The sequence below is a fragment of the Erinaceus europaeus genome, chromosome 17 (genome assembly GCF_950295315.1).
Source record: "Erinaceus europaeus chromosome 17, mEriEur2.1, whole genome shotgun sequence".
Taxonomy (NCBI): domain Eukaryota; kingdom Metazoa; phylum Chordata; class Mammalia; order Eulipotyphla; family Erinaceidae; genus Erinaceus; species Erinaceus europaeus.
This window is the reverse complement of record NC_080178.1, coordinates 16,177,596-16,205,504: the sequence shown is the minus strand read 5'-3', so window position 1 is coordinate 16,205,504 and position 27,909 is coordinate 16,177,596. Positions and strand designations below refer to the sequence as shown.

Here is a 27,909-nt window from a genome sequence, read left to right as displayed (position 1 = left end):
GCTGAGCACACACACTCCACACTATTAGTGCCCACTTGGGCAAGACTGCTTCTGGGGAGGAGGGGCTGAGCACCCGAGCAGCAGGTGCTGACTGTGTAGCCCTAACGGAAGGATGCTGAGCTAAGACAGCAGGGGAGGTAGTGTGGGAGCCCAGGGCAGGGAGAAGACAGGCAGCCAAGGCCTATGGTGCAAGGTGGTAGAATGTCCTAGGGGCTGGGGCTGTGGGGAGGGGGGTGTTGCCACAATCTGCTTCCTCTCTGGATGTAGCACTGTAGGAAAAGCAGCAGCAGCATAATCAGTTGAGAGTCAGATTTGCAAACAGGATTCCAGAAATCTCTCCCCTTCTTCAGAAAGAGGTAAAGGATAGGACCTCTGCAGATAGATCTCACAGGTGTCCAGAGAGTGAGGTTGGGCCTGATGCTCTTAAACCCACCAAAGCTGGGGCCTTTATCTTGGCCAGCAGCAGGAGTGTCCAGCAGTCCACACCCTGTAAAAGGATTCAATAGAGGGAGGACCTGAAGTTCCAAAGACCCCAGTTTAACCCTCCTAGGGGAGAGAAGACCAGGAGCAGAGTTGCTGAAGGGAACAGAGAAGCAACATAAGGAATCCTCAGTAGTCAGCTATGAAGTCAGGAAGAAAGTTGCCAAGCCTTAAAATGTGGGAAGGCAGGAAAGATAGCATAGTGGTTATGCAAAAAGACTTTAATGTCTGAGGTTCCAAAGTCCCAGGTTCAATCCCCAACACCACTGTAATCCAGAGCAGTGCTCTGGGAGAGGAGGAAAAGAAAGAAGAAGGGAAGGAAAGAAGAAAAAAAGTGAAGGGTCTGGGCTATGGTGCACCCGGTTGAGCATACATATTATCACATGCAAGGACCCAGGTTCGGACCCCCACTCACTACCTGCAGAGGGAATGCTTCATGAGTGGTGAAGCAGGTCTGCAGGTGTCTCTCCCCCTCCCCTCTCAATTTTTTGCTGTCCTATCAAATAAAATGGGGGGTAGGGATGACTTCAGGGAGCAATGGATTTGTAATGTCAGCACTGAGTCCTAGTGATAACCTGGTGACAAAATAAAATCGTGAGAAACGAATTCTGTCATCTCTGCATGAAATAAGCGCTCTGCAGCACTGCAGGAAATGGAATTGAGGTACTAAGTGGGACATCTGGAGAGAGTTTTGACATGAGGGAGAAGCCCAGAGAGAAGGTTCACTCACCATCAGTAGCAGCTTCAGGCTTGGCCATCTTTAAAGGACACTCTCTAAGCAGAGTCCTCGTGGTGTTGGTGGTGGGGGGGTGTCCCTTCAAAGCTCCGGGGGGTAGGACAGAGACCTGGGCCACAGCAGCAGGTAGGGCGGTCCTGGCTCCTGGTGACACATCTGTTCCACGGTCCATCCTCACAAGCACTGTGGGAGGCACGGTCACTGAACCCATCTCAGGCTGGAGAAGCAGCTTCGGGTCTGAGGGTGGCCATACCTGTGGACCCCGGCACCCTCTCTCCTTCCCGGCCTCCCCCACCCTAAACCCCCACGACCCTCCTGGTCTGACCCCTGTTGCCCTTCTTTATCTGCTGGGGTGGGAGCGGGGGTCAACTTGGGCCCTTGAGGACCAGGATCCTGCCAGGTGAGCTGATACCTGGGAGTTCCGATGGGTGAAGTGGGCTGGGAGCGGGGGGGGGGAGGAGGCGGCTGCAGGGGGGTCAGAGGGGTCGCGGGGTGAGAATCCGGGGTTCAATCCCGGATCCCTTGAGGGGGCCGCGACTTCAGCACCTCGGAGATCGCAGGGGCGTGATGGGGGCGGGGCCGGGGCGGCCCTGGGGGCGGGGCCACGAGACCCCCCGTGGGGCCCCGGGCACGCGCAGGGCGCTCCCGCCAGTCCCGGAGCCGGAGCCGCGCCCTGCCCCGCGCAGGTGCGCCCGCCGCGCCCCCGCCTCCCTCCCCGCAGCCACCGCCTCCGAGCCGCGCTCCGCCCGGATGGCCAGGGCTGCGCCCGGGAATGGCGGAGCGAGAGAGCGGCGGCCTGGGCGGGGGAGCCGCGTCCCCGACCGCCGCCTCCCCGTTCCTGGGGCTGCACATCGCGTCGCCGCCCAATTTCAGGTGAGGACCGGTGGCCGCCGCGCCCAGCCCTTCCGCCAGGACTGAGGGGGCCCGGAGGCCCTCCACCCCAGACCCGGGAACCGGAGGGCGGCGTGGGGATGGGCTGTCTCCCCTGCACAGAGTCCCCGACCCCCCAGTCCAGCCCGATGGCCGCTGCAGATCGTGGGTGCAGATGCCGCTCCCTCCGCCCTCCCATCCTCGGGGCGAGGACACTGGGGCTGGAACCGGAGGAGGGGGCGCGGAGGCCGCCCGCTCCCCGACTTCGGGGCTGAGCCGGGGCCAGGGGTCTGGGTTGGGAGCGCAGAGCGGGCAGGCAGGCCAGGCGAGAGGCATCTGAATGGAGGCGGGAGCAGGTCGGGGTAGCCCGCGGGTCCCAGGTCCCAGTTTCCCAGGCAACCCACACCCTTCTTCCGGGGGGGGGGGGCGGGCGGGGAAGGGGCGAGCAGAGGCCCCTCCCCCAGTCCTGCCAGACCTTATGGGCCTTGAACCCTGGCCTTGGCGTGGCCAGGACTCTGTAGATTGGTCAGGTGTGTGCAGGTGCAGAAGGACGGCCTCAATGGGCACACCCTAGGTCTGTGTGTGTGTGTGTGGGGGGGGGGCTTCTGGATCAGAGGCCCGGGAGTAGCCAGGAGCATGATAAGGATGGGGGTGGGGCCCCTGCTGGGGTAAGGACCCAGGACTTGGAGCGGCACTCCCCCTTTACCCAATCCCTGCCCTCTCTCTGGTGTGTTAGTCCATTTGGAAGAAGGGGACAGTGGGTGTTGGGGGCATGGACATAATCCTGGCCCCAGTTGGAGAGGAGGTGGAGGCCTAACATACCCCATTGTTTCCCCATCTAAGAGCTGGCGCCTTCCCCTCTCCTGGGGCCCCCAGCCCAGCCAGGCCCCAGCTGGGTTCTGGCGCCAACCCTCCCCCACCCCACCCCCACACTCCTGACCCAGGGGTGGCTGCCTCCCTGGCCCTCAGGTGGACAGAGACCCCTGGGGGTCTCTAATGGCATCATCAGGACTAGACATCTCCCCTGAGGCCATGCTCTGAGCCAGGAAGGCCAGGGCGAGAGGGCCAGATGGAGGAAGCCTACCTAGCCTGAAGGCTGGGGGGGGGGGGGTGTGATTCGTGTCTCTGAGGACCCAGTAATGAGGAGGAGATCTGAGCCTCTCCATCAGGCAGCATCCACACACTCAGTCTCCCAGGAGGCCTCCTGCAGTGGAAGGGGCCTGAGTTCAAATCCGTGACCCTGGTGGGGCTTTGCCCCAGGCCCCTCTGTTAAGTGAGCCCATTAATATTGATTCCTGCCTAGAAATGAGATTAGACCCATCCATTTGACACTCAACGTGGGCATTTGTAGAGTCCACAGCCTTTTTCTCACGTGCTTCCCTCCCAAATGACACCAGCCAGTGACCTGTGTGCGAGGAAGGCACCAAGCTGAGGCATGGGACCCCCCCCCCCCAGGACACTGTGTCCCACTGTGGAGACAAAGCCAGTGTCTCCAGCCCCTGAGGGCCCACCCACACCCATTGCCCTTTTCCTTGTCCAGGCTCCCATGAGTCCTGGGCAGTTACTGCTCTATGGCTTTTGGATGTAAATGTGGGTTTGAATTCTGCCTTGACCTGTTTGGTTGCTGCCCCAAGACTGAGCACTGAGTCCCAGAGCCTCTGTTTCCTTCTCTGTGTTGCCGGCTTTGTCCTGGACTCAGACTTGGTCATAAGACCAGCAACACATGTTGAATGTTCCAAGGGTTGGGTTTTATTGATACTATTAGTGTGTGTGTGTGTGTGTGTGTGTGTATTTGGGTGGGGGACCCAGCACTGCTGTCAGTTCCCAGGAGGCCAGACTCAGTACCTGTGTCCAGCACAGAATAGCAGGTACTCAGCAATACTCACCGGGCTCTTACTTCAGGATGAAAGCAGGTGCTGGCCCTCTGGAATACAGACAACAACAATGTGAACATTGTTGGGGAGTCACAGTGTCAAGGGCTGTCACCTGGAGGGACAGTGATGGTCGCTGAGCCAGCAGGTGCATCCTCCCTCCAGGACTCCTCCTAAGAACCTGTGTGTGCAAGAAAACCCAGTTGTCACCAGAGCCAGAAGAGCAAAGGGGTAGCATTCTCCCCACATTGCAGATGAAGAAACTGAGGCATGGAGAGCTTAGGCAGTGGCAAAGGTGGGGGTTGACATCAGAGCAGTCTTATTCTAAAGTCCCCTGAAAAAAAAAACAGTCCTAAAATATGGGGTGAGAGGTGAACCAGTCTGCAGAGGGCAAAGGGATGAGTGTGACAAGCAGGGGAACACTTGCATCATCATCATCATTGTTGTTGTTGTTGTTATCCATTAACCATTGCATTGCTCAGCTCTGGCTTATGGTAGTGCAGGGGATTGAACCTAGTACTTCAGAACCTCAGGCTCTGAATCTTTTGCATAGCCATTATGCTACCCCCCATATTTTATTTTATTTTTAATATTTATTTATTTTAGGGGAGGAAGAACCAGAGTATCACTCTGGCACATGTAGTGCCAGGGACTGAACCCAGCACCTCATGCCTGAGAATCCAGTGCCTTATCCACTGTGCCACCTCCCGGGGCATGCTTTTTTTTTTTTAAGCATGTATTCACTTATTGACACAAAAAAAGAGGCAGAAAGGAGAGAGCTAGAGCATCACTGTAGTACATGCAGTGCTAAAGATCGAACTTGAACTTGATGCCCCCAAGTTCAGTGCTTAAGCCATTGCGCCACCTGCTGGCAGAGGTGATTAAAGGAATGTGTTCTTGGTTTTCCCTGATTTGTAAAGCCACTCCAGCTAGTTACTAGCGGTTCCCTCTGGGTGCAGTCCAGAGAGGGCTTCTCACTTACATGCTCCTGGAAGACTGGACTTCTCATCTCTCCACCAAGCAGAGGCTGCTCCTGAGCTTGCCCAGCAAGAAAGAAACAGTTCAAAGCCACATGTGCTCGTTATAAAGGAAACCCAAGGAGAGGGAAGTTTGAAACCCACATGATGACCCATGTGTCAGTTATGGTACTGTAAACTGTGATCTCCCAATAAAATGATTTGGAAGAAGGGGAAAAAAATAAATCGAAAGAAACCCACATGATGGCTCCAGGGAAGGGACAGTCCACATGGGAGGGATAAAGGATGGGCATGAAAGAGAACTGAGCCACTGGGGCCAGTGATGGTGCACCTGGTTGAGCCCACATGTTACAATGTACAGGGACCCAGACTTGAGTCCCCTGTCCCCACCTCCAAAGGAAAAGCTTTGTGAGTGGTGAAGCCGGGCTGTAAGTGTCTTTCTCCCTCTCTAGCTCCCTCTTCCCTCTTTTTTTTTTTTAAATATTTTTTATTTACTTCCTTTTTTTGCCCTTGTTGTTTTATTGTTGTAGTTATTGTTGCTGTTATTGATGTCATCGTTGCTGGATGGACAGAGAGAAATGGAGAGAGATGGGGAAGACAGAGAGGGAGAGAGAAAGACAGACACCTGCAGACCTGCTTCACCGCCTGTGAAGCGACTCCTCTGCAGGTGGGGAGCCAGTGGCTCGAACTGGGATTCTTACGCTGGTCCTTGCGCTTTGTGCTACCTGCGCTTAACTTGCTGCACTACCACCCAACTCCCCCCTCTTCCCTCTTGATCTATGGCTGTCTCTATCTAATATATATATATATATATATATATATATATATTTTTTTTTTTTTTTTTTTTTTACCAGAGCACTATTTAGCTCTGGCTTATGGTGGTGTGGGGCCTTAAACCTGGGACTTTGGAGCCTCAGGCATGAGCGTCTGTTTGCATAATCATTATGCTATCTATGCCTCTTCCCAATAAAGATATTTTTTTCCTTTATTGGGGGATTAATGTTTACATTAGACAGTAAATACAATAGTTTGCACATGCATAACATTTCTCAGTTTTCCACATAACAATACAACCCACTAGGTCCTCTGTCATCCTTTTCCAGGATCTATACTCTCCCCCCCACTCCCACCCCCAGAGTCTTTTACTTTGGTGCAATACACCAACCCCAGTCCAAGTTCTGCTTAGTGTTTTCCCTTCTGATCTTGTTTTCCAACTTCTGCTTGTGAGTGAGATCATCCCATATTCATCCTTTTGTTTCTGACTTACCTCACTTAACATTTCTTCAAGCTCCATCCAAGATGGGCTAAAAACAGTGAAATCACCTTTTTTTTTTTTTTTTACCAGAGCACTGATCAGCTCTGGCTTATGGTGGTGCAGGTGCAGGTACAGGGGACTGAACCTGGGACTTCAAAGCCTCAGGCGCGACAGTCTGTTTGCATAATGATTATGCTATCTACCCCTGCCCTGAAATCAGCATTTTGAATAGTTGTGTAGTATCCCATTGTGTATATAGACCACAACTTGCTCAGCCACTCATCTGTTGTTGGACACCTGGGTTGCTTCCAGGTTTTGGCTATGACAAATTGTGCTGCTATGAACATAGGGCTACACAAATAATTTTTTAAAAAATATTTATTTATTCCCTTTTGTTGCCCTTGTTGTTTTATTACTGTAGTTATTATTGTTGTTGTCATTGTTGGATAGGACAGAAAGAAATGGAGAGAGGAGGGGAAGAGAGAGAGGGGGAGAGAAAGACACCTGCAGACCTGCTTCACTGCCTGTGAAGCGACTCCCCTGTAGGTGGGGAGCCAGAGGCTGGAACCGGGATTCTTACGCCGATCCTTGCACTTTGTGCCACGTGCGCTTAACCCAACCGCCCAACTCTTTACACAAATAATTTTTTAAAAAATCTTTTAAAAAGAAGAGAGAAGTGAGCCATCTGCTTGGGTGTGGGGAAAGGGGTCTTGGATAACAGAGAATTTTTAAAAATATTTTTTTAGAGTTTATTTATTTATTCATGAGAAATGATAGGAGAGAGAGAAAGAGCCAGACATCACTCTGGTACATGTGCTGCCGGGGATTGAACTCGTGACCTCATGCTTGAGAGTCCAAAGCCTTATCCACTGCATCCCCTCCCGGACCACGATAAGAGAGAATTTTAAGTTAGCTGGGGCTGGGGAGACAGCACAATGGAAGAGACTTCCATGTCTGGAGCTTTGAGCCTCAGGTTTAATCCCAAGTACCACCATACACCAAAGCTGAGCAGTGCTCTGGGGAGGGGGGAGAAAGTCAGCTCACTCTAATCCCCCTGTACCCCATTCTATTTATGGGGAGATAAAAATCGGGGGGATCCAGGACACACAGCCAGTTGTGGCAGAACTGGGACAGAGCTGGACCTCTTGACTGGTTGTGTGGTGTCCCCTCTGTCCCTCACCCCTACCCCTGTGCCTCAAGGAGGTGAGCTGTGGTCCCCACCAGCCATGTACAGCACCCACCCCCAGACTCACCTCTTCACGAGGATGAGCACAGCTGGCCACTTCTTCATTCACTCAGCGGATGCCTGCAATTGGCCAGGCTGTCACACTGAGCCACTCCAGAGGGAGAGCTGTGGAGTGAGTTGGCCAGGTTAAGAGGAGACAGACAGCACAGGCGGCGCAAAGCATAAGGAATGGCGTAAGGAAAGGACCGGTTCGAGCCCCCGGCTCCCCACCTGTAAGGAGTTGCTTCACAAGCGGTGAAGCAGGTCTGCAGGTTCTATCTTTCTCTCCCCCTCTCTGCTTTCCCCTCCTCTCTCCATTTCTCTCTGTTTTATCCAACAGCAACAACAACAATAATAACTACAACAATAAGACAAGGGCAACAAAGGTAATAAACAAATAAATAAATTTTTTTTAAAAAAGACCAGACAGACAGACAATATCTTTCCAGACTGACAGGTGTGATAGTGCATCAAATCAAAAGTCAGGGGGGGATTCCAGGTTCAATGGGTCGGAATCAGGCCTAGTGAGCCAGTTAGTCACCCAAGTGGAGGAGGGTTAGAGAGGGAGGATGTAATGTGGGTACAGGGATCTCGGTGAGGGAGAATAGAGACAGAGCATGCAGGTAGGAGTGTGAAGAGCTCCGGGGATGCTGGATGCTGGGTGCTGGGCAGGGTGAGTGGGGCAGGAAGGGGGTGTACCACAGGGGACTGGACTACTGAGCAAGAAGGTAGAGCAGGAAAGGAAGCTCCTGAGGGTGGAGGTGGCAGGAAGGCAGAATGCTGGCTGGCAGGGTGATGAGATCACTGGGAAGCCTGCTGGGGTTGGGTCAGCGGCCATGTAGGCAACCAGGTGGAGGGGAGACAGACAGATGGACCAGCAATTGGGGGCCAGAGTCGGGAGCTTCAAGCAGGCAGTTGGTTTCGGGTCTGGAGCGCAGAGTGTAGGGTTGGGTTGGGGCCAGAGATCCTGGGAATCTCAGTGTAGGAAGAGATGCGCCCAGAGAGACAGTGGATGAGAGTGAGATGGCCGGGGACCAAGTCCAGGAATGCCAGTCCTGCCACCTGTTCCACCAACCATTTTGGGGAGCAGCAGGAGGGGTGGAAAAGCTGTTGCTCCTGGAACCTCCCCAACCCTGGCCCTGTGGAGTCTGCCCACACACCCCTGCAGTTCCTGACAAGCCTCCAGTGTGGCGACAGAGCACTACACATCTCCACAGTCCCGGTGTGGCCAGGGCAAGCTTTCTACCCCAGTTCTCTGCAGTCAGAATTTAATTTTTTAATTTAATTTTATTTTATTTTATTTATTTATTACCAGAGCACTGCTCAGCTCTGGTTTATGGTGGTGCAGGGGATTGAACCTGGGACTTTGGAGCCTCAGGCATGAGAGTCTCTTTGCATAGCCATTATGCTATCTACTCCTGCCCCAGAATTTACTTTTTTAAAAAAATATTTATTTATTCCCTTTTGTTGCCCTTGTTTTATTGTTGTAGTTATTGTCATAATTATTAGATAGGACAGAGAGAAATGGACAGAGGAGGAGAAGACAGAGGGGGGGAGAGAAAGATAGACACTTGCAGACCTGCTTCACCACTTGACTCCCCTGCAGGGAGAGAGGATAGACACCTGCCAGCCTGCTCCATGGCTTGTGAAGGAACCCCCAGACAGGAGGGGAGCAGGGGCTTGAACCCAGGTCCTTGCAGTTGGTGATGTATGCTTCAACAGGTGTGCCACCACCCAGCCCCCTAGAGTTCTTGCTATACATTAACACCAGGGTATGGTATTTGACCTAAACAGGCACACATTGTAAGTCCGAGTAGAGTTTGTCCCCTGAGCCTTTTTTTTTTTTTTTGCCTCCAGGGTTATCTCTGGGGCTCAGTGCTGGCACTACAAATCCACTGCTCCTGGTGGCCACTTTTTTCCATTTTATTAGATAGGCCTTAGAGAAATTGAGAGGGAAGGGGGAGATAGGAGGGAGACAGAGAGACACCTGCAGATCTGCTTCACTGCTCATATCCTCCCTGCAGGTGGGGGATGGGGCCTCAAGCCAGGGTCCTGGTGCTCAGTACTGTGCGCTTAACTCCACCTCTCCCCTCTTTTTGGCTTGGATTCTGTTTTCCCCTGGAGAGGACCCCAGTGTGAGTAAGGCCATGAAGGAAATTCTAGACCAGAGTGGCCTGTGGGGCTGGGGAGAGAGTCCTAGGAACATGATTGGGCCCCACCTGCTCTTCCCTTTCTGCCAGCACCCCCATCCTGAGGCCCACTGCAGCCTGATTCAGATGGGTACCTGGAAGTTGGCTTAGAGACTCCCAAGGGGAAATCTAGAGGCAGCTGGGACACCACTGCTTCCTCCATCCAGCAGCATGTATCAGGCACCCATCAGACACCACATGCGCTGACTAAGAGAAAAACGATCCTGCCCTCAGGCCAGAGCCCACACTGATCCCAAAACCCAAAGGCACAATGACAGTAACAGGGACACCCGTGGTGGGGCTAGAGAGCCAGTTGCAGGGATGTGTGGCCTGATCAGGAATGTCAAAACATCAAAGGCTGCTGCTTTGCTGAGCTGGCAAAGCTACTGCGAGAATTCAGGGAGCAAGAATCTGGGAGCTTGGGGGGGGGGGGGGGCTGCTTGGTCTTTTTCCCTACATGGCAGGGAAAACAATTAAAAGATTCTGAGTTGGGGGTGGGGGTAGTGACATAGCCAGATGTGTGTTTCAGATGTTGGTCTGGGCGACCTTGAGGAGAATAGCTCTCTCGGGGAGCCTGAGGGAAATGAGGAGCAAAGGGAGGCGCAGAGGTAGGCTGGAGCCTTGAACCTCAGACCACGGGGGCATCATAGTCACAGCCCAGTGTCAATGGGCTGACACCCTGACTCCCTCCACTGCTAGCAGGAATAGGAAGACCCAAGTATGGCCCCTGACGTCTGGCACAGGTTGGGCCTTGCTCAGCTCCAGCCTCAGCGCTGCACCCCCCTTAACCCTTGCTTTTGTGACAACTGCACCGAAACTGAATGAGAAGGAACTTGCAACTGCTGGCTGCTGGAGGAGAGACAGCACCAGCCAGGGAAATGGTGGGGAGAGGAGATAGTCAAACCAGCTCCAATGGCTTGGTTATCCATTTAGGAGAGCTCTGGGATAGGGAGCATGGAGGAGGCAGGATCAGAAAGAAGGACACGGCAGCAGTAGGAGACGAGACCGATCATGCAGGAAGAGGGGCCTCGCAGGTAAAGGCTCCAGAGGTCAGGGAGGTCTAGAGAGACCAAACTTTTTTTTTTTTTGTAATATTTATCTATTTGATTGTAATGAAAGAGATACAGAGAGAAAGACCAGCGCCCTGCTCATCTCCGACCTATGGTGAGGATTTACATCAGAGCCTCAGGCATGAGAATCTTTTGCAGAACCATCATGTTGTCTCCCAGCTTGAGAGTGAGAGGCCAAACTCCTTATGAAACTTTAGAAACCAGCTGCCCCAGTGAGCAAGCAGGTCCGGCTGATGTTGGGAAGGAGGCTGCTGGAGTCTCCAGATCTACAGGCGAGGCTGAGCCTGCAGAGGGTGTGTGATCAGCCTGGGCCAGCTCCCTCTGCCAGAACTTTATTCTTTCCTCTCTCCTTTCCTTTTTCCTTTCTTTCTGCTTCTCTCCTCTCTCCATCTTCTCCCTCCTCCTCCTCCCCAGAGTTGCCTCCCCTGAGCCTGGAAGGATGAAGGTTCTTGGTTATTTTTTCCTCCGGAAAGCATGTCCCAGGGCCCTGGCCGGGGGACCCAGGACATCTGGTGTTTGGAGAAGCAGGAGGAAAGGGGAAGGGAAGGTGTGTGTGTGTGGGGGGGGGGGGAGTGATATTTATTTATGCCTCCAGGGTTATTGCTGAGGCTCAGTGCCTGTACTACAAAACCACTGCTCCTGGAGGCCATTTTTTCCTCACTTTTGTTGCCCTTGTTATTATTATTGCTGCTTAGTTGTTGTTGGATAGGACAGAGAGAAATGGAGAGAGGAGGGGAAGATAGAGAGGGGGAGAGAAAGATAGACACCTGCAGACCTGCTTCACCGCTTGTGAAGCAAATCCCCTGCAGGTGGGTTCAAACCGGGATCCTTACGCTGGTCCTTGCGCTTTGTGTCACGTGCACTTAACCTGCTGTGCCAACGCCTGACTCCCGGAGTGACTTTTAAAAGGGACTCTTGGACCAGCCCATGCCCTTGATCATTGGGGTGAACTCCTGAGGCTAGTCATCACCAGCATCCGAGGTGGGTGGACAGGACGAGTGGCCTCATTTTTGTGTATTTATGAGAGAGAATTTACTGAAGCGGGTGGGGGAGACAGCATAATAGTTCTGCAAAACAACTTTCATGCCTGAGACTCTGAGGTCCCAGGTTCAACCCCTAGTATCACCTTAAGCCAGAGCTGAACAGTGCCTTGATATCTCTCTCTCCTTTCTTAATTTCTGTCTTTCTCAATGTGACTCTTTCATTAAAATAAATCAAATAAAATTATTTTTTATAAGAGAAAGAATGCACCAAAGCATCACTCTGGCACATGAGCTGCTAGGGATCAAACTCAGGACCTTGTGCTTGTAAGTCCCTCACTCTGCTGCTGGGCTGCATGGTGGCCTCATCACACAAGTACAGGAAACTGTGAGACCTTGTGTCAGCCTTTGTGTTCCTCCTCTGTAAAATGCACCCTATAACGCCCCCCCCCCCCCCCCCCCCCGGCTCTGGGCGGTAGTGAGGATGAGGGAGACAGGAAGAGAAACAGAGCGGGAGGACGATGGGTGGCCAGGACTGCTGCTCACAGAAGGAACATCTTTAACCCACTCTTCTGGAGCTAGGGGTCGGATGCAGGCTGAGACTTCTTCATGGCTGCTCCTGACCTCAGTTCCCTCCTCCGTAAAGGATGGCACAACTATTTCTAGCCACCTCACCCCACCCCCAGACCCACTGTCCCAGAAGTGGGAGTGCCAGTTAATATGAAGGTGCCCAGACAAGGAGCCTGGTCTGACAAGAGTGGAGGCTTAGGAATTGGGGGTGGTGGTGGAGCATATAGGCATGTGCTGCTTCTTGATTGTGCCATATGACATCAGTTCTGCACCCCACCCCCAGCAGCATACAGTCTTGATTTATACCAGGAGGGGGGACCTGTATTAATGACTCCCTGGGAACAGGGCAGCACACACCCCCCCCCCCCGCCCACACACACACACACACACACACACTTATGGAGTGACCTGGAGATGGGGTTGGGGAGTGTCTAATGGAGGCTTTGTCCTGACTACTTCACTACACTGCCTTACACACAGACTATGACACCAGCCACAAACTATGGAGTGATGGGTTGGGGCTCAGTGAGCTAGGAGGCTGCCAGCAGGGCTTCCTGGAGGAGACAGCTTCACCAAACATTCTTCCTGCAGAGGACAAGTTGGGAGTCTGCCAGGTGCTCCATCCAAGCACTGGAGTAGATGCTGGGGAGGCACAGGGGATGATGAGTGGGGCTGCCCAGGAGTTGGCCTTCAGCAGGGGGAGGGTTAAGTGGGGGACAGGAGGGAGGGTGATGTTTCAGAGCTGTCTGAAATGCCCTCAGATGAGCAGTGGTCCTGGCGTTCCCTGAGGTTGGCTGAGTCCTGTGGCTGTCTTCTCTGAGACTGGCCAGGCAGTCAGTGTGGCTTTCCTAGCTGGCTGGTGCCAGCTGGCGCTGGTGCCAGCTGGCCCCTGGGGTCCCCCAGAGCCAGACTGAGACCAGGCTGCTCTAAACTTGCTCTCCAGCCTGCCTCACCTCCCCCCACACCCTCCCCTGGCCCAGAACCCAGCACCAGTCTGGGTCCAGGTTAACAAAGACCTTAGAGGGCACCGTGCCCACCCAGCTCCCTGGCCCTGGTCACAAAACATCCAGGGGGGCTCACAGCTTCTGCCTTGATCACACACTGGCCCCTCAGCTCTGACTGGATCCTGAAGAATGGAGCCCTGGGAGGGGGCAGGGTCCCTTCCAGTCCTGCACCCTGTGCCCAGACCCAAGCCGGTGAGCACTTCTGGACACCTCTGGGCCCTCAGCACCTCCCTGACAAGGGCGAGCTCGCAAGTGTGGGGGCGGGGCATCTACTCATGGGGGTTCCTACACACCCCACCCCACCCCCACATCTTACCACTAGGCACCCCGAATGTGGCACTGGCCCTTTAAAGCAGACCGAGGGGCTGGCTTTGAGGGGGAAAACATCTCAGATCCTTGCCATCTGCGGGGCCAGGGAGCAGGACCACACTAGCGTCAGGGGCGTTGGAAGGGCAGGTGGAATGGCGCATTGATCATTGTAACCCGATCCCGCGGGGGAGGCGGCGGCACAGCGCTGGGCCCGGGGAGGAAGCCGCCTGCCGGAGGGCTGGGCCAGGGAGGCTGGAGCTGGGGCGCGGGTCGCGGCGCTGCCTCCTCTCCCGGCCCATCTATTTTTAATGAGCGGCCCGGGCTTCTGCAGCGGACAGAATGCAGAGAGGCAGGCCCAGGCGGTGGAGGCCAGAGGCCCCAGCTCTATCCTGAGCCCCGGCCCCCCTACCCTTCTGGGCATGAGAGGGCGGCCCTGGGGCCCCACCGCCCCCCAGCCGGGCAGGGCCCCCCATGCAGCTGGTACTGAAGATGGATTCAAGCCCAGACAATGACAGCTGGTTGGAGGACCAGTGGGAGCGCTGGTAGGGGTGTGGGGGTGGGGGTGGGGATCTGGGGGAAGGGGTATCAGCTTGTCTGAGCTCTGGGCCCTGTTTGGTCTGAGAGGAGAGGCAGGGGCTGTGGGCCTCCCAGATTCCATGGAGGCTGACCAAACACCTCACCTGCGTGACCTTGAACTGGTGGGCCTCCCCCGCTCTTCAATGCCCTGGTCTCATCCCTGTCTCTTTGGGGGAAAGGCTCAGAATTCTCCAGAATGTCCCACCCACAGCAAACCAGGCAGAATGCCCAGGACTAGTGCCAGCCTGTGCAGTGGGCAGGCAGACCCTACAGTGATGGGCTCTGGGGGGCACAGGGCTAGTCTGGGGGTGAGGGCTCCAAGGGAGCCAGCTAGAGTTTTCATGCTGCTGGAATGTCTACTCTGGGGCTCCAGCACCCTCAGCCTCAAGCCTAGGCCTTCCTGGGCCCCTCCATGCATCTATCCTGGGAAGGGAGTGTGTACAGCTGATGAGATCCACAACCCAGAATGGGGAGGGGTTGGTCTCCCCAGCAATGGGCTGAAACCACCCCTCCGTAACACTAGATCTCCTTTCATTTGCTCTTAGGATTCCAGAGGGGCAGGTCTTCCTAGGGTGGAGGTGGGGGACAGGGGGCCCTGCATGGAGTTGGGGAGCCCCTTTGCTGACCCCTTGGGTCTTATTGCTGCTGGGATTACACAGGGAGCCCCCCTGCCCCAGGCCTCCCTTGGAACCTCTCAACTCTGTATTCTTCATGAACCAGCTGGCCTTGGCATCTGCCTCGACCCTAGGAGGCATTTCTCTGGCAGAGCCGAGACTCTGAGAAGCTGGCCTTCCGGGCACTGCCTTCTGGATGGCACCAGAATGGACAACACCTAGCTGGGGGGAAGGGGGAGCTGAAGTCACCTAGAGCCACTTGGGGCTCCCACTTGGCACAAGCCCGGGAACTCATGCTAGCTATCCCTTATATTCATGCAGGGATGAACCCCACACCCCATCCTGTGGGGGTCTGTGATCTGCCTTCAGGGACTCTACCTGGGAAGAGGCACCAGGCAGGTGTCAGTAGACTGAGCTATCCCCTGCGTTATAACTGTGGCTTCCTGTCCCCACCAGGCTCACCCATGACATCAGCCTAGAGGAGTTTGAGGATGAAGACCTCTCAGAGATCACAGATGAGTGTGGCATCAGCCTGCACTGCAAGGATGCCCTGTCTCTGCGGGTAAGGAGCCTTTTCCATGTTCTAGTGCCCTGCAAGGGAGGAAAACAGGGCTTCCAAGATTTTTTAGAAAGGGAATAAGAGAGACACCAGTGCACTCCACCACCTATGGAGCACCCCCCTGGCCCTGATGTCCGTGGTGTTGCCCATGTGTTACTAGGGATTGAACCCAGGGCCTCACACATATTAGAGCAAGGTATGTGTATAATTTGCTGAGCTGCCCTCTGGGCTCTAGGGAGGTGCTTTCAGGGGCTCAGTAGATGAATTGCTTGCAGGAAGCATCCAGTACAATGCTTGGTGCATCTTGGATGTGCAGTCATAATAGTTTTTCTTCTGTTTTGCCTGAGCCTAAGGTCAGAGGCAGCTCCTTCAACCAGTCACAAGAAGGGAGAGGGCAGAAGGTCTTGAGATCAAGGACAGAAGCAATGAAGGCCAGAGTTAGGGAGATTACCCTGAGTCCTTTCGGGAGTGGCCCTGGCAGAGGGCCCGAATCAGAGCTGAGTGGGGTGGAGTCTGGTGGCATCTGCAGTGCTTTAGGGCAGGAAAAGAAAAAGCCAAGGCACTCCCACTGTTGCCACTGCACCAAAGCACACAGTTCCCAGACTTCAGGGTCCACTCACAGCCCTCAAGGCCCTTCTGGAGGGTTGGCCCAGCATTCTGCTCCCTTTGGCCTTTTGGCTTTGTCATAGGGCAGATAGCTCACTCCTGTCCCGAAGTTCTGGATCCTGCCAGGAGTCCTCAGCATCTGGGCCCTCAGCAGCCTGCCACCCCCCCCCCCACCACCACTCTTTTCAGAACAGGAAGAAGGGGGCAGAGGACAGCTGCAGTATGAGTTGGGGTGGGCTGCCTAGCTCCTGTCCCCCTCCCCCCAAGATTCTGTAAGTTCTGCTAGGCAAGGGGCAAGGATGGTCCTCCGGTACCCTGTGTCCACTCTTCCACTTCTAAGTCAGGGCCAGGAAGGGATGGAGGCAGAGACCACTTGAGGATAGCGTCTCTGAGATCATGCACCTGTCCCAGACTCCCACACTGCCCTCTCCCCAGGATGCACAGCAAAGCCTTGGAGATGCACACTCCAAACCAGACAGATCCTTGAACCCATCCTAGCGGGCTTTAAACAAGCACTAGGGGGCTTCAATGCACTTGCCTCTGAGCCTTTGCCTCCCTGAGTTACTGGGAGGGAAGTGAGGGTCAGGGGATCTGTCCAAGGTGCCAGAGAGTCAGTGGCAGGGCTGGGACTTTATCCCGTGGAAGCTGGCCTGATGGAGACTCTCAGGTTGGAGGGCCTGGGTTGGTGGCCCAGGCAGAGTAGGGGTGCCATTGCCAGTGCCTGGTCCAGTCCAGGCCTGCTGCCCGCATTGCGGCCTTCAGGCCACCGCCGAACAGGCAGAGGCTGCTTTCCTTCCCCGTTTTCCTCACTGGCTCCCTTCAGAGACTAACTCCGCCTCCATCTATGCCGGGGGGGGGGGGGGGGGGAGGGGGGGCCGAATTCCTTGGCGACCCTGCGTCCCCATGGCAACAGCGGTGACTTCACTCTGTGCTCTGCTGGCCGCCCGGGTGAGGTCACCGGCGTTGTCTTGGGAACGGGAGAGCGCACAGAGTCCGGGGCGGAGGGACTTGAGCACCGCAAGGCGCTGATCAGGGGCGGACTCGCAGGCGGGGGCCCTCTTCCCTCCCCCCCCCCAGCGATCGCGGAATGGACTCGCCCGCAACCTCGGGCCCGCCCGCCCTGCGTAGCCCCGCCCCTGCTCATAGCCCCGCCCCACCGCCCCGCCCCCTGACGCCCCTCCGTCGCGCCGCGCAGCCCCCGCGCGCAGGGCTGCTGCTGTCTGGGGGAGGCGGCGGCGCGGGCAGCCGGCTGCAGGCCGAGATGCTGCAGATGGACCTGATCGACGCGGCGGGGGACACTCCCGGCGCCGAGGACGACGAGGAGGACGAGGAGGAGCGCGCGGCGCGGCGGCCGGGGGCCGGGCCACCCGAGGCCGAGCCCCGCCAGGAGCCGGCGCCCCGCGGCCAGAGCCAGGGCCAAGGCCAGGGCGGCGGGGACACGTACCGGCCCAAGAGACCCACCACGCTCAACCTCTTCCCGCAGGTGCCGCGGTCTCAGGTGAGGGCGGGCATGCCGGGCAGGTGGTCTGGGGCGGGGGGGGGCCTGGGGGAGGGGTCCCGCCGCCGGGGGTGGGTGCCTGGAGGAGGAAGAAGGCCGGGCAAGTGGAAAGGTGCAGAAGGCAGAGGCAGGAGACGGAGGGCACAGGGCATGGCGCTGGAGGCCTCAGGCCGCAGAGGGGTCCCCTTGGCCTTTGGGCTGGGCCTTCCAGATGCTGTCGATCAGGCAGAAGCAGGGCCCGGCGCCTAGGGCATCCGCAGTGGGGCCGGGGAATGAGGGAGCTGTGGGTGGTGGGTTAGCAGCTCAGGGGCCTCCGAGGTCTCCCAGCTGCGTGGGGAGTTGGGAGCCAGGGCCCCCCGGGCGAGGTGGCCGGTGGCAGGTCGAGGAGTGCTGAACCAGGTGGGGGACAGCTGCTGTGGCCCTTTGTCTTCCAGTCTGGAGGTTGGGCGCTGCAGCTCAGGGAGGTGGGGCCCAGGCTGCCAAGAGAGGTTTGGTCCCTTTCCCAGGAGTGTCTGGGGGCGGGCTTGTTTGCAGGGCCAGCCTGTGAGGGTGTCCCCTTCTGCAGGAGAGCTGTGTTGTATATAGGAAGCCTTGTGGAAAGTTGCCCCCAGGGCTGGCTGGGCCAGGACACCCAGGCAGGCAGGAGGGCCTCTGGACAGCAGTCTGTCACTCACTGCTCAGTCATGTGCTGAGGGTGGGGGTGTGATGGATTCAGCATGGGGATGATTCATCCCAGCCCCTACCCCAAGCCATAGCTTCCTGAAATGCAGGACACACAAGAGGTCCGGCTCTGGGGATGGGGGGCTCCTGCCTCTCTCCCCACTCATCACACACCATCCTCTGGCTCTCCCCACCTCTTTGGAGGTTGACAGGAGCATTTTCCTGAGAGCTGGTCAGCTCCTGGGGTGGTGGGAGCCCACAGCCCGGCTGGGAGGGCAGGGACAGGCAGGGGTCTCACACAGGTTGCTGTCGAGCCCGCACCTCCACCTGGGGAGGTGCTGCCCCTGAGGAGGGCGCTGGGTGAGGGCCTCAAGTAGGGCTGGGGGTGCCAGGGCCTCGGGGTGGCCTGAGAGGGGGCAGGGCCAGGGCCTCTCTGTGCCGGGCACTGCTGACCACTCCTGTCATAAGAGCCTTTTGTTCCTCAAGCAGGACACACTGAATAATAATTCTCTGGGCAAGAAGCACAGTTGGCAGGACCGGGTGTCTCGCTCATCCTCACCCCTGAAGACTGGTAAGAAAGGGCCCTTCCTTCCCCTGGGCCTCCACCCTCCCTGTCAACACTGCAGGCTTCCCTGAGCTCAGCCATGCCAGGGGCAAGGGGGCCTGAGCCCGAAGAGACTATTCTGGTTTCTGTGGATCTGAGCCACCAGGAGGGTGGCCTGGGAGCTGGGGGACAGTGCCTGCCTCCCTCATCCATCTGCTCGCTCTGCAGGGGAGCAGACACCTCCACACGAGCACATCTGCCTGAGCGATGAGCTGCCCCCCCAGAGCAACCCCGCCCCCACCAAGGACCGAGGCACCTCCACCGACAGCCCGTGTCGCCACAGCACCGCCACCCAGATGGCGCCTCCCACTGGGCCCCCCGCTGCTCCACCCGGTGGCCGTGGCCATGCTCACCGAGACCGCATCCACTACCAGGCTGACGTGCGGCTCGAGGCCACCGAGGAGATCTACCTGACGCCCGTGCAGCGGCCCCCAGACCCCGTGGAGCCCGCCTCCACCTTCCTGCCACCCGCTGAGAGCCGGATGTCCATCAGCTCCGACCCAGACCCCGGCGCCTACCCCTCGGCTGCAGGCCGCCCCCACCCCTCCATCAGCGAAGAGGACGAGGGCTTTGACTGTTTGTCGTCCCCAGAGCGGCCTGAGCCACCGGAGCCTCCGGGCGGAGGGTGGCGGGGGAGCCTCGGGGAGCCGCCACCCCGGGCCTCACTGAGCTCAGACACCAGCGCCCTGTCCTACGACTCGGTCAAGTACACGCTGGTGGTGGACGAGCACGCACAGCTGGAGCTGGTGAGCCTGCGGCCCTGCTTCGGTGACTACAGTGACGAGAGCGACTCGGCCACCGTCTATGACAACTGCGCCTCCGCCTCCTCGCCCTACGAGTCCGCCATCGGGGAGGAGTACGAGGAGGCCCCCCGACCTCGGCCCCCTGCCTGCCTGTCCGAGGATTCCACGCCTGACGAGCCCGACGTCCACTTCTCCAAGAAGTTCCTCAATGTCTTCATGAGCGGCCGCTCCCGCTCCTCCAGTGAGTCGGTGGGAGGATGGCGGGCAGGGCCAGTGGGAAAAGAGGAGGGGGTGTGGCCTTGGGCCTGGGGTGTCCCCTTCTAGGTGTGCAGGCTGAGGGCTCTGGCTGCCAACGCCCCATGCCTCCTCCAGCCTATCCTCCTTACCCACAGGTGCAGAGTCCTTTGGGCTTTTCTCCTGTGTTATCAACGGGGAGGAGCAGGAGCAGACCCACCGGGCCATATTCAGGTAAGAGCCGTTGGGCCTGGCTGTCGGTACAGGGCCTGACTTCACTGCCATCACCCACTCAGCCTCAGGGCCAGTGTCCAAGCTCTAGGCCTCGGCGTTGGTGCCAGTGCAGTGTGGCCGAGCTGTACCGCGGGCCCAAGCACACTTTCTCCATCCCCAGTCAGGAGCCCGGCACGAATGGCCGGCCGTCACACCCCTCACATCTCCCCTCTCCACCCCCCACCCCACATGGCAGTGTCCACTCCCCACGGCCTCTGGGTTCTACCTTTGACTCTGGTCACTTCCTGCCTTGCTTCCTCCGTGGCAGAGCACTGTCTGTCTGGCTGACCCCAGTCTCCCCGAGAGCTGCCACTGTGACGGGCACATGGGAGACTTACTGCGTGCGCCTGCCAACCCAGCCCTCACCCTGCGGGGGGGGGCAGCAAGGCCATGGCTGAAGAGGTCCCCACATGGTGGGTCCTTCACGTGCCCTCGCCGGGGACAGGTTTGTGCCTCGGCACGAAGACGAGCTGGAGCTGGAGGTGGATGACCCTCTGTTGGTGGAGCTGCAGGCGGAAGACTACTGGTACGAGGCCTACAACATGCGCACCGGGGCCCGGGGCATCTTCCCCGCCTACTATGCCATCGAGGTCACCAAGGAGCCCGAGCACGTGGCAGGTAGTGTCCCTTCCCCGTTCCTGCCGTCCCCTCACCCCCCACCCCCTGCCACCCCAGGCGAAGGGCACAGACAGATCTCACTGCCAGGTGAAGGGGACAGACAGATCTCGGGCCCCCAGTGGAGGGGACCAGACGGAAGTGACTTGAAATCCATGTCATGATTGGGCCGTTGCCAGGCTCCCTAGCAGGCCCTGCCCCTCCTCACGCCACATTTGCTTTTCAGTCCTCAGCAAGAACAGCGACTGGGTGGACCAGTTCCGGGTGAAGTTCCTGGGCTCAGTCCAGGTCCCCTATCACAAGGGCAACGACGTCCTGTGTGCCGCTATGCAAAAGGTACCCCCGCCACTCCCCTTATCTCAGCCCTCCTCCTCCCTGTGGAGAGGGATGCCCAACTCCTGACACCATAACTCCTTCACCCCTAGATCGCCACCACCCGCCGGCTCACCGTGCACTTTAACCCACCCTCCAGCTGCGTCCTGGAGATCAGCGTGCGGGGCGTGAAGATAGGTGTCAAGGCTGACGACTCCCAGGAGGCCAAGGTGACCCCTTAGCCCTTAGGTCCTCACCTTAGCCCCTGGCCCCCTCACCATAGCCCCCCCCCCCATGGACTGGTAGCCACCCTCTTGATTCTCTTCTCCCTTCTGTAGGGTAATAAATGTAGCCACTTTTTCCTGTTGAAGAACATCTCTTTCTGTGGATACCATCCAAAGAACAACAAGTGAGTGGGTGGGGTGGCCAGAGGCCTGGGTGCGGGGGGGTGGGGGGAGCACTCTGGAGTTGCCGGGGGCTAGTGTGTGGTCCGTCTGGAGCAACCTGGGCCCGTCCCAACCACAGACAGAGAACTGTCCTCCCACAGATACTTTGGGTTCATCACCAAGCACCCTGCCGACCACCGTTTTGCCTGCCACGTCTTTGTGTCTGAAGAATCCACCAAAGTCCTGGCGGAGTCCGTGGGGTACGTGTGCGTGAGTGGTGTGTGCCCTGCCTGGCCACCAGAACCCAGAGCTCATTTGTTCCCCATCATCATCCCTCCCCTCAGCTCTGCACACCCTTTGCACAGCCAGGGCAGGGTCTGTGGAGAGGAGGGCAGGGTCTGTGGAGAGGCTGACTGGATGAGGGCTTCCAGCTGTGGAGCCCTTGACTTGAGAAGCACAGTTGGCAGAGCCCAGCCACTAAGGCTGGAGGGGCAGGCGCTCCACCCAGAACCCTGAGTTCCAGCACAGATAGCAGGTGCTGTTCCGGTTCCTCCTCATCACCCGGTGTCTGTTTGTCCCCTAGGAAAGCATTCCAGCAGTTCTACAAACAGTTTGTGGAGTACACCTGCCCCACAGAGGACATCTACCTGGAGTAGCTGCCACTGCTCTCGCCATCCCCGGGGCCAGGACTGACGGGACGAGGCACAGCTGGGAAAGGGGCGCCTGCGGCCTCCCAGGACTGGGAGGTGGGGGCCGCAGGGGAGGGGGTGGGTGGGTTCTGGGGAAAGGCACATGCAGTTTATTGTAACATACGGATTAGATTCATCTATGAGGACAGAGCAGGCTGCCCCGGGTTGGGAGAGGTCAGGGCTGAGGAGGTGGCAGGCCTGTGACCAGGAAGGATGGTCTGTGCCTCTGACAGACCTTGGAGCAGGGGGCCTGGCCCACTCTAGGTCTCACTCCCCCATCAGGCCTTGGCAGTCTGGCTGGTTGATTCCTGCCTTGATGAAGTCCACGCCACCCATGGGTGCCCACCCCAACTCCCAACCCCAGGGCTCCGAGCTCAGGCTCAGCCCAGCCACTTCCTGAGGACTGTGTGGTAGGAGCAGCAACAGATGGAGGGACAGGCCCTGTCCCCAGCCCTGCCACTTGTGTGGCCTCTGGGCAGCTCCCACCACTAGCCTTGCTGGCATGCTGGCCCCCTGGCAGGTGTGGGACCTCTCTGGGAGGCAGAGAGCCCAGCAGATGCTGCACCGGCAGGAAAAGGCAGCTTCCAGACTGGCCTGGGCTGCCTGGGGCCTCCCAGCTGCTTTGGCCGTCGCCCATCCCAGTCCTGTCACCCTGGCCACAACTATTAAAGTGCCATTTCCTGTCTGGACCACAGTGGGTGTGTGTGCTTGCCCCCCTCCCACCCCATCCCCAGCATTCCTACCCCAGGAAAGCCGGAGCCTTCGCTGCACAGAATAACTTTATAAAGGGGTCCCCTCACACAAGTGCATCATAGTAATACTCGGCCATGTCCGGCCCGTCACGCTTGCGCTGCTGGGCCCGAGAGAGGAGGGGTCGAGGCCCTCGTGGCCATGGGTGCTTTGGCCGGATCCCATAGTCTAAGGAGGAAGAAGAGGGCAGAGGTCTGGAGGAGAAAGTGGTTTTGAGCCCACACCCTGGACTTAATGTTTGGGGTGAGAAGCCCCAGGCCAGGCCTGGGTGCCTGCCCTGAGGGTCTGTCCCAGCACGGGGGGGGGGGGGGGGGGGGGGGGTTGTGATGATGATGATACTACCATCCACCAGGCCAGACAGTGGCTGTGTGAGCTCCAGGGGGGCTGAGAATTCCTCCGGAACAGAGCGCTGAGACCTGTGGGAGATGTGGTGCTCAGCCTTGGCCCCAAAGCCACTGCCACCTCCCTGTGAAGAGGGGAGTTTGGACAGTGGGCCCACTACGTGAGCCTCAAACCTGTGTCCCCCAGGAGTTACCTCAGTGGCTGGGGGCGGAGGAGTGCAGCCGCCAGGATTAGGTAGAGGAGGAAGAGGCTCAGCCCAGCCCTGGGGTACAGAACCCCCAGCATGGTGAGAACCATCTCCAGTTCAGCTGCCTGGAACCTGACCCTCCCCCGTCAGGTGGACGGAACCTGCTGCCAGCTTCCAGGCCGCCTCACAAAGGGCATTAGTTCCGGGGCTTCTCGTCATAACTTGACTAGAAACCTCCCTACTGAGACTTAGGCTTTATGGCTTTGCTGCCACTGGGAGCCAGCAGGCACCAAGACCCATCTGTCCTGCCATCACCCAAGAGGGGCGCAGGTCTCAGCTCAGCTGCTGACCTTGCCTTGTGATAGGTGGCAAGCCACTTAACGTGGGTTTGTCTCTACAAAGGGAGCTGCCCACTGGGCCTAGCACACAGCAGGCTAGCAACAGAGGTCAGTCATGACCACCCCAGGGCCCCAGCCAGCCCCACTCAGCCTCCTCATCCTACTTAGCAGGCTCCTGCTGGAATAGTGCCTGGAGTGGGTCACCCACCCTGGTCCATTCAGGTCCCACTTGGAGCCCTTTGGGGGCAGGTGGACTCCCTGCAACTTGGAACAGCCTGGCCCCAGGGCTCCACAGCATAGGACACACATACCCAGGGTGGACAGGTATTTCCGGTTGGGTAGCAGAACTGGAACCTGCTCTCCCCTCCCCTCTTAACCTCCACCCCTCAGCCCTGTCGCTGCAGAAACCCGACACTTTTTTTTTTTTTTTTTTTTTTATTAAAGAAAGGATTAATTAACAAAACCATAGGGTAGGAGGGGTACAACTCCACACAATTCCCGCCACCCAATCTCCATAACCCACCCCCTCCCCTGATAGTTTTCCCATTCTCTATCTCTCTGGGAGCATGGACCCAGGGTCATTGTGGGTTGCAGAAGGTAGAAGGTCTGGCTTCTGTAATTGCTTCCCCGCTGAACATGGGTGTTGACTGGTCGGTCCATACTCCCAGTCTGCCTCTCTCTTTCCCTAGTAGGGTGGGTCTCTGGGGAAGCTGAGCTCCAGGACACATTGGTGGGGTCTTCAGTCTAGGGAAGCCTGGCCGGCATCCTGATGACATCTGGAACCTGGTGACTGAAAAGAGAGTTAACATACAAAGCCAAACAAATTGTTGAGCAATCATGGACCCAAAGCTTGGAAAAGTGGAGAGGAAGTATTAGGGAGGTACTCACTGCAAACTCTAGTATACTTCTGCTTTCTTACTTTGGTGCCATACTCCAAACTCAGTCAATTTCTGCTTTGCGTTTCTACCTCTTCTTTTTTTTTTTTTTTTACATGCATAACATTCCCCAGAGAAACCCAACACTTGACACCTGTGGGTAGAGTGATGATTTGCTGAGTGAATAAATGCAGTCTGTTGGAAACAGTTACTTAACAAGTAGGCCTTGCTAACCCAGAGCAGCTCACTTCAGAAGCTGGGGGGTGGGAAGGTAGAACGCCAGTGGGCCTGCACTGGACACACCTGATGGCTGGGCCCCTCTCCTTTGCCAGCCCAGGTTCCAAGGCCCAGGCTGACTTCCTCAGAGGCTGGGGGCTCCGGCAGCTCATCAGCCCACTCCCCCCTGCTCTACTGGCCCCTCCTCAGCTGCAGGTAATTTTTTTTTTTTTTTTTTTTGCCTCCAGGGTTATCACGAGCTCACCACAAATCCTCCGATCCTGGAGACCATTTTTCCCTTTGTTGTTGTTATTGTTGTCATAGCTGTCTGTGTTGGATAGGACGGAGAGAAATCGAGAGAGGAGGGGAAGACAGAGGGGAAGAGACACCTGCAGACCTGCTTCACCGCTTGTGAGGTGATCCCCCTGCAGGTAGGGAGCCAGGGTTCGAACCAGGATCCTTAGGCCTTTGCGCTTTGCGCCACACGTGCTTAACCCGCTCACCGCACTACCGAAGGGCAAACGCTAGAAGACCGCACTACCGCCCAACTCCTGGTAAACTTGTTTTATGAGGCCAGAGCACATTATGCCGGGCATTGAACCTGGCACCTTGTGCGTCACATCCTATGCTCAGCTGACTGCCCCTGCTGCCTCACATTCTAACCTTGCACATTAAAATCTTAACCTGTCAGGGGCTATCTTGTTAGCGCACACATTAAAGTGTCCAAGGATGCAGGTTCAAGCCCCTGGTCCCCACCTGTAGGGGGGAAGCTTCGTGAGCAGCGAAGGAGGGCTGCAGGTGTCTCTGTCTCTTTCCCTATCTCTCTTACCCTCCCCTCTCAATTGTTCTGTCCCTATACAATAATAAAGACATAAAAAATAAAGGGGACTGGGTGGTGGTGCACCAGTTAAAACGCGCAAGTTTGAGTCCCTGGCCCCCACCTGCAGGTGGAAGGCTTTGCAAGTGGTGAAGCAGTGCTGCAGGTGTCTCTCTTCTTCTCTATCACCCCCTCCCTCTCAATTTCTCGCTGTCTCTATCCAATAAATAAAGCTAATAAAAATAAATTAAAAAAATTAAATTTCACCTGTCATGGTCCAGGAGGCAGCACAGTGGATAAAGCAAGTACAAAGTCCCAAGTTCAATCCCCTGCAGCACGTGTACCAGAGTGATGTCTGGTTTGTTTTTTGGTTTTGCCTCCAGATTTATCGCTGGGGCTTAGTGCCTAAACTATAAATCCACTGCTCCTGTGGCCATGTTTTTTTCCCCCTCATTTTTTAAATTTTTAGATAGGACAGAAAAACTGAGAGGTGAGCGGAAACTAGAGGGAGAAAGATAGACCCCTGCAGACTTGCTTCACTGCTTGTGAAGTGACCCCCTGCAGGTGGGGAGCTGGGGGCTCGAATCAGGATCCTTGCACGGGTCCTTGCACTTCATACTATGTGCTTAGCTTAACCTCATGTGGCACCACCTAGCTATCATGACGTCTGCTTCTATTTTTCTCAATAAGTAAAAGTGGAAAAAAAAAAAAAAAAAGGGAGTCAGGCGATAGTGCAGCAGGTTAAGTGCACGTGGCACAAAGCGCAAGGACTGGCCTGAGGATCCTGGTTTGAGGCCCCCAGATCCCCACCTGCAGGGGAGTCGCTCCACAGGCGAAGCAGGTCTGCAGGTGTCTTTCCCCCTCCTCTCTTCCATTTCTCCTATCCAACAACATCAATAACAACTACAATAATAAGAAAACAAGGGAAACAAAAGGAAGTAAATATTTTTAAAAAAATCATAAAAAAGAGGTGAAAAATTTTTTTTCACCTATCAGCCTCTTTTCTGTTCCAAACAACTGTCTCCCACAAACCAGCCCTGAGTGTGCTCCCTGGCAAGAATCCTGCCTTCTGGAACCCCACAGCCTCATTCTTTCCCCATGATGTACCACCCCCGATTTTTCTTTTTCTTTTTTTTTTTTTTTTTTTTTGCTTTTTTGCTGCGGCTTCACCACTCTAGCATGTTTTTTTTTTCTTTTTTCTTTTTCTCCCAGAGACAGGGACAAAGAGGCAGAGAGAGAGTGTGTGAAAGATATCACAGCACCAAAGCTTCCTGGTGGAGGCCGGACTCAAACCTTGAGTACATTCATGGCAAATCAGCACACTATCCAAGTGAGCTGTTGGGCTGTAGGAATATCCGTGATGTTTTTTTCTGCTGTTCTATGCAAAGAAACGTGTCATGACTTTTGCAACAACCCACTATTTCGCTGACACGGCCACCTTCTCCTTGTAACCAGAAGCCAGTCCCCATGGCCTGCTCTACCTCCTACCCAGCCCCTTGGCCCCCTGCCAGTCTTCTTTTTCCCCTTGCACTGTTACGTCTTCACTGGCAGTGCCACTGTCCTGGCTTGCCCTCGTTTGCTGGGAGTTTGAAACAGGTTCCAGAGAGGAGACACCACAGCACTGCTCCACCATACATGGTGCCCTGGGGGCTGCAGGTGTTTGAGCCCAGGGCTGCAAATAGGGCAAGATACAGGTCTTGAGGTGGAGGGCAGCTCACTGTCCTGCCAGTTCTGAATCCCCCTAGAATTCTGTTGTCTGTGTGATCCCACCACTCCCCGCAGATAACTGTTACTTTCTCTTTAATTTCTGGTAGAGTGGCCCAGGGAAGGAGTTCCAGCGCTAACAGATTTTCATGCCTGGGGTATTGGAGGTCCCAGATTCAATGCCTAGCACCTGGCACCACCATAAACCAGAGCTGAGCAGTGTTCTGGTAAATAAATAAACAAACTCCACTAGAAGCAGTGGTGTCTTTGTGCAGCCACTGCATCGCAGCAGTAATCGGGCGACAAAATAAGCAAGCAATGTGAGGAGAAAGGTTGGACTCTCAGACACGAGGTCCTAAGTTCAGCCCCTGGCACTGTATGTGCCAGAGCGATGCTCTGGTTCTCTCATGGATCAATAAATCTTTAAGTGGCCCAAGAGGTGGCACAGTAGATAAAGCACTGACTCAAAACAGGAGGTACTCAGTTCAATCTATCAGAATTATGCTGTTTCTCCTTCTCATCTCATTAATCAAAACTATTTTAATTGGGAGTTTGGTGGTAGCTCAGTGGGTTAACCGCACGTGGTGCAAAGCACAAGGACTGGCTCCTCACCTGCAGGGGAGTCACTTCACAAGCGGTGAAGCAGGTCTGCAGGTGTCTTTCTCTCCACCTCTCTGTCTTCCCCTCCTTTCTCCATTTCTATCAGTCCTATCCAACAATGACAACATCAATAGCAACCATAACTACAACAATAAAAAGGACAACAAAGGGAATA

At 56.3% G+C, this 27,909-nt stretch overlaps 2 protein-coding genes across 6 annotated transcripts; one reads left to right on the top strand and one right to left on the bottom strand.

Annotated features, from left to right (window-relative positions):
• The first annotated feature begins 1,884 nt into the window (after nt 1-1,884).
• Nucleotides 1,885-22,594, top strand: MAPK8IP1 (mitogen-activated protein kinase 8 interacting protein 1). Of its 4 annotated transcripts, none has more exons than XM_016186448.2 (12): nt 1,885-2,089; nt 15,183-15,288; nt 17,087-17,389; nt 18,536-18,620; nt 18,822-19,637; nt 19,789-19,864; nt 20,349-20,521; nt 20,745-20,854; nt 20,944-21,060; nt 21,169-21,239; nt 21,378-21,476; nt 21,800-22,594. In XM_016186448.2, the coding sequence occupies exons 1-12, from the start codon at nt 1,989-1,991 to the stop codon at nt 21,870-21,872; spliced, it is 2,130 nt and encodes a 709-aa protein (XP_016041934.1). In that variant the 5' UTR covers nt 1,885-1,988; the 3' UTR covers nt 21,873-22,594. The 4 variants fall into 4 exon arrangements, with proteins under 4 accessions (XP_016041934.1, XP_007519155.1, XP_016041935.1 ...); XM_007519093.3 differs by having other exon boundaries at nt 1,893-2,089; nt 18,539-18,620; XM_016186449.2 differs by lacking the exon at nt 1,885-2,089 and adding an exon at nt 13,754-14,078.
• A 77-nt stretch (nt 22,595-22,671) lies between these two features.
• FREY1 (Frey regulator of sperm-oocyte fusion 1) lies at nt 22,672-23,636 on the bottom strand. Of its 2 annotated transcripts, XM_007519156.3 has the most exons (3): nt 23,191-23,636; nt 22,998-23,071; nt 22,672-22,823 (listed from the first exon to the last, which is right to left on the bottom strand). In XM_007519156.3, exons 1-3 carry the CDS (start codon nt 23,292-23,294, stop codon nt 22,702-22,704), a joined length of 300 nt encoding a protein of 99 aa, XP_007519218.1. In that variant the 5' UTR covers nt 23,295-23,636; the 3' UTR covers nt 22,672-22,701. The 2 variants fall into 2 exon arrangements, with proteins under 2 accessions (XP_007519218.1, XP_060032521.1); XM_060176538.1 differs by having other exon boundaries at nt 22,672-23,071.
• Nucleotides 23,637-27,909: the final 4,273 nt, after the last annotated feature.

Excerpts from the sequence above, each read along its gene's own strand:
- FREY1 (XM_060176538.1), bottom strand. The coding sequence starts at position 23,294 with ATGGTTCTCACCATGCTGGGGGTTCTGTACCCCAGGGCTGGGCTGAGC. Across the intron at positions 23,072-23,190 it reads CTCCGCCCCCAGCCACTGAG|GTCTCAGCGCTCTGTTCCGG; the intron begins GTAACTCCTGGG and ends CATCTCCCACAG.
- MAPK8IP1 (XM_016186448.2), top strand. The coding sequence starts at position 1,989 with ATGGCGGAGCGAGAGAGCGGCGGCCTGGGCGGGGGAGCCGCGTCCCCG. Across the intron at positions 2,090-15,182 it reads GCGTCGCCGCCCAATTTCAG|GCTCACCCATGACATCAGCC; the intron begins GTGAGGACCGGT and ends TGTCCCCACCAG. Across the intron at positions 18,621-18,821 it reads ATCCTCACCCCTGAAGACTG|GGGAGCAGACACCTCCACAC; the intron begins GTAAGAAAGGGC and ends CTCGCTCTGCAG.